Genomic DNA, 9,786 nt, shown 5'->3' with positions numbered 1-9,786 from the left:
CTAAATGTTATTATAGGTTATAAAATGCTGTCTTTAAAATATTAAACATAACTTTATTTGGATTTGTAACATTAGGAAACATCCCCATTGTAGTGAATGTATAACTATACAAGAAGAGAAGACTCTTGTATGTATATGTAGAGGTGAACTGAGGTGGGTTTTCAGTGACAGCATTTTTGCCATAGGGAGGACTTAAGATAACAACTCGCCGTCAATATCCTAGTTTTCCTGTAGTACTGGCTGAGAATGCGCGCCAGGGCGCTGAGGAAGGCGCACAAGCGGTGCGGCTGCGCCCCGCAGCCCGCCAGCGCGCCCGCCGCGCCCGCCGCATACCCCAGCACCAGCGCCCACTCCTCCTGCACCCGCAAGCACTTTGATCATACTCTCCAACCCTTACTGAACTTTTATGTAGTACATTGAAGAAAAGTTATCTATACTAATATTATAAAGAGGAAAACTTTGTATTTTTGTGTGTATTGGAATAACTCAAAAACAACTGGACCGATTTTGAAAATTCTTTCACCATCAGAAAGGTAATTTATCTGTGAGTAACATAGGATATATTTTATTATTACTAATGTTTAGGAACTATTAATAAACAGCGTGTTTTTGGACGCCGGCGTCAATAAATTACTAAACTTTAACTTTTCTCGGCTTACGTTGCCTAAACCGTTAGAGGTATATAAAAATGATGTATGAAAGAATTGTAGATCTCAAAAACTTCTATAGAAAAGTCAGCGATAGCATATATCTATCTGTAACAGTTCTCTTACAATAACAACTTTTTTGTTCACGAAATGAATTAAAAACCTTACGCTATTTGCAACGTTCTTTTATTGGTTTCAATATTAATCCTTATCCAAATAAATGCATTTGTTATCAGGAGAATTAAATGTAGAATAAAATTGTCCTTTACTGTATTTAAATTGGACTAATAGTTTAGAAGACATCGCAAACACAAACAATAAGGGTAACCGAAAAATCAGCTTACAAGCTACCGGGCTTAGAAATTTGGAATCTTGCATCGGTAGATTTCTGTTAGTACGTAGATTTCTACTACGTTAATACTTTTGGTAATAGGTTGAATAAAAGGGCGAACGTAATAGGTTATATTTGTTATTTCACGCGGGCGAAGTCGCGAGCAACAGCTAGTCCGTTATATTTTTATTTATTGTCATATTCTTGACAAAAACAACAACCGAACGATTACGTCACAGAGGACATCATCATCTTAACATAATAAAAAACAAAACCGACTTCCAAACAAAATACACTAAAAGTAGCGAAATAATTCCTTGATTTACTTAAACCTCCCTTATTGTAGCTGTTATGTACATATATATTGTACAATACTATTTTATTGGAAGGTTTTTTCGCTATATGATAATCAATGGTTTTCAAACAACGGAAGAATTATCTACATCGGTTACTATTGGTTGTGTTATGATTGCGATCATTTAAATGCGAACAGCCGCGCCTGTGCGCCGCCGCCGCCTGTGGCTTTTAATATTTTGATACCTTCTAGAATATTGGCCAGAATTATAATCTACATTTAATACTCTAACCTGGAAATCTTTTCATCATGTTAAAAATGTATTTATCTGGATAAGAATTTAAATTAAATAAGAATAATAGCGTCGTAAAGTAAGGGAACAAACGGTTATTGTGCGACAACCTTAAGAGAAAGATATATGCTATCGCGGACTTTAATTTAGCAAATTGAATGAGCTACAATTCTCGCAAATATCGTTTTTATGTAAGTCTTATAGTTAAGGCTATGTAAGCCAAGAGAGCAAACTTTACTAGAAATTGTTTATTTTTTCTGTGACTCGTAATTTTTTTCCTATGAAAACTTCTAAACTATTGTTCGGAGTAATATAGTTCATAAGACATTTATAATGTACATTAAATTTTCTTGATGGTGGACATATTTATTTGGATAAGGATTTATACACAACACGAGTACTAGCGTTATAAGTGAGGTAAACAATTTAGTTGATTTTTTAATTAAAAAGTGGTTATTGTGCGAACACATCCATAGATATGCTAACGTAGTGGTTAATTTAGCAAATTTTTATATTTGCTCAATTTTTTCATCCGTAATTTATGAAATTTCATACAAAATCCACTAAACCATTCTTTCAACATTTAATATCGAAACAATTCTACAACGAAATGACTCGCGATTAGCATTTGCAGTCTCAGGACCATAAACACCATTCGCAAATTGAGCCACCTCTTTTGTATTTTGACTTAAAAAAACAATGGTGAATGAAAAAGTAATTTTGACAAAGTAGATTTTTAATATCATTTAACATATAACTTAATGGACCAAATAAAGAAGTCACCACTTAAAAGCACATGAAGGATGGGACACATGTGTCAACTCACATGTCGCATGCCAAATTAAATTGATCAACATGTCATGCAGTGGTTGGCATAGTAACAAACATGGGGCAACCAACTAGTTCATTTACACAAAAAAAAATCATTACCTCTTGAGTTAATAAAGAGAAATCAGTATTAGTGATATGGGGTAGTGGTGGATATGTGCCGTCAACAACTCTCTCATTGAATGTTCGTATGACAGTCTCCAATCTGGCACAGTTGTACAGAATAAATGCGGCACCTGCACAAATAACATTATTTCCTCATGCAATCGTTAACAAATGTCAAATTAATGACTGTTAATGTATAGTGAGGTCACTTAACATCTTAATTAACTAACAGTTATTTATTTTATAATTATGATTGTATAATGTAACCATACCCAACTTATGTATGTGACACCTAGGTATGCGTACAAAATTATATTTGGTATTTTGATATTAGTGGAGGTCACCTTTGCTACATCCAGTGGACACATCAAAGTTTATTTTGACAGCAGAGCTGGGCCGAGTCTGCAACAACTCAAATGTGACAGCCGAGTGCCCAAGGTGAGCTATAAACTCGCGCCACTTGTCCTCCGTGCCTGCTCTCAAGCCATATTTGTGCTGGGCGATCAGCATCAGCTCATTTTGACGTAATCTAAATGAAGATGGTATTTAAAAACACATGTCTTTGTTCATAAAAACAGTTTATAAATAAAACCAAAGCATACTGTACACAACATACTACACAAGTGTTTAGATTTTTATAAATTAACATTAGCACCACCATCCTCTCGCTACCACATTGACACTTTATGAGGTCATCTTTCATCTTTGATCTTTCATTTGTCATTTCTGTTCGTTTTATACACTTTTTTTTTTTTAAATAATAAAACTCACTTGATAAAATCTTCCCCACTTAAATTATTCTCCTTGAGGTTAGTTTTTGCATTTAGCACAGGACCACACAATACAATTTGCTGTTCATCACAGTTGCTCAATGATTTGGAAGTGACAACTACTCTTGTAGCTTTGGGCAAATCCTTTGAGTTGATGGCAACAAGTCCATTAATTGCATGTACTAAACATTTTACACGCAATGCGGTTATGCTGGCCCCATCGCACAACGGATCTATGTACGCAACATCTTGTTTATCATTTAATTTCTGTATAATCCAGTTATTGTTTGCTGCACAACATTCCAAGCCCACTTGTATAGCAGTGCGGCGATCCAGAAACAGATGGACACGATCATTAAAGAACTTTACGTTTTTGACGGATAACTTCCATTCTTTTGATGCGTTGATGATATCGTCAGGACCTTTCCTAATATATGTGAGAAAATTACAATCTGCTTCTTCATGCATATATTCGTGCCATGGTTTAACAGTATTAGGGAAACTAAATTCGCCGAATGCGTGCAGGTTACTAGAATGTTTTTTAATCAACGTTCCCTGTTCGTCTTCGTCGCGCCCAGTTAGTAAATTATTAAGATTTTTTGTGAATTCTTTCAAAGGATCGTTCATGTTTATTACTGTACAACCACACAAATAAGTCTTGAATAACTTTAACTACTTGTGAATTATTTACAATATTAATCGTTTTAAAGTTAGATACTTCACATTCTTCAAAACCTTCAATCTCTTCATTTGATTGTAATCCTGGTTTATCGAAAAGTATTCAAAATAATGTTTTTATATTATCACGAGTTTATTTTGAAATTTTGTGACATACCGATCAACAACTGCCAGCTGACCCTTTTTGACACTTGTGGCAAAGAAACAAAGAGTATATAATGTAGGACATAAATGAATCTCAGCCTAATGCGTGATTCACACACAACACACCTGATCAGTACAGTTGGTTAGTAGCGAAAGCATAACAGGGACTGTATTGGCGAAGCATGTCCATATTAACCAGTAATAACTTTGGACTCGTCAAAACTACAGTCACAAAATGGAACTTGTTCCAGATGGCGGTCAGTCATAACGGTCTTACGGAAAACACTAGTTCTTAGAAGATTGGGCAAATAATAAAATAAAAGCAACAATCTGCAGAACCATTGCCTAGGCTTTACACTAAACGATTTGCTGCGTAATAGCTGGAGTCTTAAAATAAGTAGAACTTTCCGCCAGTCATAGCTTGTCATTGATTAGCAGTTCAGTTATTAAAAACTGCTGACCAACTGTACTGGCCAGGTGTGTACTGCGTGTTCACAGATCCTAACTCCAACATCTTAACGTACATAAATGGCCTACGAACACAATAAAGCGATTGCACATTTACCTTTTTTGGAAATTTGAAAAATTATGAGACAAAGAGAAGTGATAATGTACCCTAAGGATAGTTGATGGTGTACCACGATGTGAAAAAAATGTGTTTACATGCGATTTATTACGTGTCCAAGTGTAAATTTTTATTTTTCTGTGTTTAGTTCAGAGTTTTGTTTTGATTGGATTATTTAGCTAGTTATGGCTCTTTGTCCGCTTCTCTATTGTCGAAATTGTGGCTGACGTTGAAACGACGTCACGTTAACTTGACATTGACAGATTGACACAGCCAGCTTGCAGCCTGTGGAGTTCGGAATGGGATAGGTGCAGTTTAATTCATTAGAAAATTTGAGTCTGGTTCGAATTGACGTGCATAAATATATTATTTAATAACAGAAATTATGTTTTAAATTCAAAATGTTGTTATATCACGGTAGACTAATAGTTCTTTCAGTAATATGTCAAGTTATCGCAGTGTATTCTGCCGATCATTTACTTGAAGGTATTTATTGTGGAAAAAAGAATTGTTATGAAGTTCTAGGAATCAGCAGGGAAGCAACGAAAAATGAAATCGGCAGAAGCTACAGACAGCTGGCCAAGAAATTCCACCCGGACATGCATCGCTCGCCTGATGCAAAGAAAGAAGCGGAAGAGAAATTCAAAGAAATAGCCACGGCGTACGAGATTTTACGAGATGACGAGGAGAGGTCCGACTATGACTACATGCTGGACAACCCACAGGAGTACTACGCGCACTACTATCGATACTACCGGCGGCGCATGGCCCCCAAAGTGGACGTGAGGATCGTCATCGCCGTCACCATCACCGTCATCTCGGTCATCCAGTACTACAGCGCCTGGTCCAAGTACGACACAGCCATCAAATACTTCATGACCGTGCCTAAATATAGGAACAGAGCACTGGAAATAGCTAAGGCAGAATCCAAGGAAGCACATGCCAAAGGAAAAGCTACTAGGAAAAGTAAAGCGGAACAGAAGATGGAGCAGGACAGGGTCATACGAAGAGTTATAGAAGAGAACCTGGACATTAGAGGAGCCTATGCCAAACCTCAAATTGTAGATATTTTATGGATTCAGCTCATTCTCCTGCCTTACACCATTTCATATTATGCATATTGGTACCTAAGATGGTTCTGGAAGTTCACAATAATGAAGCTGCCTTATGGGGAGGAAGAGAAGCTGTACATAATACGTAAGTACATGAAGCTGGGCCAGCACCAGTTCAATGCGCTGGAGGACGAGGAGCGACATCAGTTCCTGGAGGAGGAGCTCTGGATCAAAGATAACTTTAAGGTTTGGAAACAAATCAAAGATGAAGAAGCAAAAAAGGCTCTAGCTGAAAATAATAAATACAAGCAATACAGACGGTACATAAAGCAACACGGCGTGGGCCGAATGACCTTCGATGACTCCTGAACCGAGTCCTGGTAGAGCAAATGTGGCAAGCTAAAGTTGATGAGTCATTCACAACATTTTATATATAATATATTGCATTTATTTATTTGAACACCAAATAAAACTAAGAGAATACACAAATTATTACTTTTATTTCATTAATAATTTCTATTTACCTCAACATGTACTACAATGACTCTGTTACAACAATCATCACAAACAGCAATCAGTGGAGCGAGCACTGGCCCCCACTCATCCTCTGCACACTTAAATTTGTGTCATTCTCTCTTTAGGATGTTTGGTGGGACACGGTAACCATCATTGAACTTCATTCATTTAAAAAGTAGCACCTTAGATTATAGTTTTTTTTTATAATTATTATATTAGAGAAATCCACAAATTTAAATGACAGCCATTTTACTTGTACTCTATTCTATTACAGTTAAATAATTTGAGATCACCGAGACATAGAATGATGTGCTCCTGCCGCTAGCCGCTAGCCGCTAGCCGCTAGCAGCTATTCAAATATATCACCAACAATACAATGTCCTCACAATTGTACAAACGTCATATATCACGTGTAATGGCAGTGCATCAAAGCTAAGTAAACTTTGGGATGGCAGAAACGCAAATGTATGTATAGTATACAAGAAACCCTATTGGTAATGCTTTGTCGTGGCACGATCGAAATTCTCCGCATAAATTAAGCATTTCAGACATTTTGATTACAGCAAAGAAGAGATTGTTAATATCACCTTCACTTTTTCACAATACAATACAGTAACACTGTCAGGTTGAAAAAAATAATGGCTTTACGCAACTTTTGTCTCGAGTTTCCTAACATCTGGTGTCGCAGGCACCGCAGCGTGGTGGCGGCCAACGGCGGCTGACAATTTTGTTTAAGAAATCAACATTTGTCAACAATGTACTTTACAAAACATCTGTTCATGGAGGCGTGAAATTGGATCTTATCGCTTTCCCTTTCTCTGTTAAATTGTACGAACATTTTCAATGAGGCAGTTCAGTAGACATACATTGAGCAAGACTTAAAATTGTCGAGTCCAAGCTCGCGCTGCAACAGACGATTGCGATGCGCAGCGTCGAATCACTCGAGCTATCCATGTGGGGTTGCAACGCAAGTTTTGTGAACCAATCGCTATCGTATTTGTGCACTTATAAACATCAGCCAACGTTTTAATTATTTGTAGGGGTTGAAGTTAGTCTGCCGCCATCTAGAGAAGTTTTAACATGTAACAATTTCGCATCCAAAGCGGACTACGTGGTAACGATAGATAACGCGACATTGAGCGACACTGCAAGGCCTCGCAACTCAATTTTGTTTGACATTATAAGAATATTGTTTACTTTTGTTGACTTATTTTAATTTTTTTACGTCATGAATGTAAATACGGGAGTAGTGATTATTACTATGGATCAAAAAAGTATTTACGCGGTCGGATCGCGCCGATATCGCGATGTCATTTTGTCCCAATCATATAAAACTTCCCCGACGGCGCATACTTTAGTTATTTTGTACATATACATACATAAATTAGTTCTCTCGTATTCACCGATAGTCATAAAATCAAGTCAGTAGAATTTGAATACACAAATAGTTCGCGGTAACGTCAACAGTTCCTTTACACTGTCAATACAATGTGAAAGATATCTAACAAAAGTCGAAAAACAATCGATTCACTTCAATGTTCCGCGCGAGTGTTGTCCGCGGAGTGGGGCGCGAGGCGGGGCCGGGGGCGGGGGCGTGGCGCGCGGCCCCGCGCTGGGGCGGGGGCGGGGGCGGCGCGCCCTCACACGGGCGTCTCGTGGTCGTTCTCCTCGATGCGGCCGAGACGCCAGGCGTTGGGGTCCGTCGCTGCACAGTCAAATACATCTTAATACATTTGCATCGTATAATACAAGCGGTATCACATTATAAGCGGTAGTTTAGTTGTCAATATCAAGGCGGCAAGGTTAATTTTGCTCGCGATGCCCGTAAGGAACGTGCTCGCTGGATCAGTGGACGGCAACAAATGCATTTTAAATTGCTAGTGCCGTCGACGAGATTACATATGTTTATGGTAACATAGAAAGTAATTTCGAATGTCTAATTGTTATATCTGCGGGTCGGGGGCGGAGGCGGGGGTGGGGGCGGTGCGTGGCGGAGCTGGGAGCGTGCATTGCTGTGAGTCTGTGTGATCTTCGAGTGCGAACTGATCGTAAACAGTAATGAATTACAAATACCAACACTAATGCACAGCCAAATAGTAAAATTACTAAAAATAAGAACACAAATTTACCTGAGAATTGTAGTTTCTCCAAGCATGCCTGAGAGGGGAGGTGTGGGAGCATATGGAGGTGCGTGGCGTATGCGGGGGGTGCGGGAGGAGAGGGTTAGTGGAGCGCTGCAGCCAACTAGTGCTCTCTCATCTTATCTTTGTTTTTAAAACGTTTCCCCCAAATATAAGCTTTGCTTTCGTTTTGATTACAAGACGAAAACATGACTTTACGAGGTGAGGTGTCTGATAGTCAAGGGTCAGGGGTCGCACACGCGTGTACCAACATTAGAACGGGACATTCGTTCTACAAGTAGCAAGTATAAACATTAGTATACTAATGTTACAGAACATTGTTTCTTATATGTAATGTAATATTATTTGAATCAGGTAAAAGCGGATGTCCTGTCCTAGCTGTAACTAGCAGGCCGTGTTCAGCGCAGTGCGAGCCCGTGTATCACATACAGCTACAACTACACAATATACATTACATATTATAATTAACTTACGAGGATATGCTGAAGAAAGCAGTGGATTCAGATATGACGGCTGATAGAGATGTATGGAAGAGCAGCACATAATGTGCCGACACTCCGTAAGGGTTAAGGGCAAGTGGATGATGATTATAAATAATTTACGAAACGTCATTTGACATATATTTGGGTCATTCACCACCATTCATTTGGTAAATAATCAGATGAATCTCATGTACCATGTATCAGACTTCTATTATTGAAAAAGTTAGGTACTTACGTAAATATTGATATTTACCATATGAATGTCTGTAAATGTGCGAAATAGATAAAGCAGTGAAGACTTTTCGTATTTTGGCGGCAGTTCGTGCTTAGACACGACGCATGTACCCGAGAGAGGCGGCAGGGGGTGGCAGGGGGTAGCAGGGGCGGCGGCGGGCAGCGCGCACACTGCTCTTGTGTACGTGTAACTAACGACCTACCTAACATCAAAGTCGCCGTCAGATCCTATATATAAATTCAGTATGACTTCTTCAAAACGATCATATAAATATGGCGCAATTGTTATAACAGTTCAAAATTCCTCAGAAGTTTATTGTTACATTACAGTAGGGATAATTAACACTGTAGGTAATTAGCGAAGAGTGCGAAGAGTGCGATCAATTTAAGAGCTGCTTTAATAAGGGGATTGTTTACTATGTATATATAAATTTCTACAAATCAACTATAAACAATGAGATTCGTAGCGGGTATGGCGGAGGTGACTCCTGAGCTGTCAGTATAATGCGCGGTATAATGCGCCTTCTTGCATGCGACATGTTCTACATCACGAAATATTCACCTATCAATATTATAGATGATTTTAAACTTTTTAGATAAGCAAGAAAAATGTTAAATATGTCTTATATAACTAGTGTCAACGAGTTAATTGGTGTAAGTACACAACACTGCAGCAAGTGGAAGCGTTATGGAAGGGGCGGGGGCT

The 9,786-nt window shown here is 38.4% G+C and overlaps 3 protein-coding genes across 3 annotated transcripts in view; 1 reads left to right on the top strand and 2 right to left on the bottom strand.

The window, feature by feature from the left end:
- Nucleotides 1–51: 51 nt before the first annotated feature.
- Nucleotides 52–4,145, bottom strand: LOC106103992. The gene is made up of 4 exons (XM_013283917.1): nucleotides 3,270–4,145; nucleotides 2,843–3,027; nucleotides 2,496–2,629; nucleotides 52–356 (listed from the first exon to the last, which is right to left on the bottom strand). Exons 1-4 carry the CDS (start codon nucleotides 3,893–3,895, stop codon nucleotides 162–164), a joined length of 1,140 nt encoding a protein of 379 aa, XP_013139371.1. The 5' UTR covers nucleotides 3,896–4,145; the 3' UTR covers nucleotides 52–161.
- Nucleotides 4,146–4,907: 762 nt separating this feature from the next.
- Nucleotides 4,908–6,196, top strand: LOC106103993 (dnaJ homolog subfamily C member 25 homolog). The gene has a single exon (XM_013283918.1). It carries the CDS (start codon nucleotides 5,057–5,059, stop codon nucleotides 6,074–6,076), a length of 1,020 nt encoding a protein of 339 aa, XP_013139372.1. The 5' UTR covers nucleotides 4,908–5,056; the 3' UTR covers nucleotides 6,077–6,196.
- Nucleotides 6,189–9,786, bottom strand: part of LOC106103956 (blood vessel epicardial substance-like) — a 14,022-nt gene continuing 10,424 nt past the window's right edge. Inside the window, exons 5-6 of the mRNA XM_013283874.1 lie at nucleotides 8,353–8,446; nucleotides 6,189–7,928 (exon numbers count right to left, since the gene is read on the bottom strand). Coding sequence (XP_013139328.1) covers nucleotides 7,864–7,928; nucleotides 8,353–8,446 — 159 coding nt within the window. The 3' untranslated portion in view covers nucleotides 6,189–7,863. The remainder of the gene's footprint in view (nucleotides 7,929–8,352; nucleotides 8,447–9,786) is intronic.

Source organism: Papilio polytes, unplaced genomic scaffold, assembly GCF_000836215.1.
Source record: "Papilio polytes unplaced genomic scaffold, Ppol_1.0 DF823692.1, whole genome shotgun sequence".
Taxonomy (NCBI): domain Eukaryota; kingdom Metazoa; phylum Arthropoda; class Insecta; order Lepidoptera; family Papilionidae; genus Papilio; species Papilio polytes.
The sequence above is the reverse complement of the archived record's forward strand: the minus strand, read 5'-3'. Positions and strand labels throughout refer to the sequence as shown.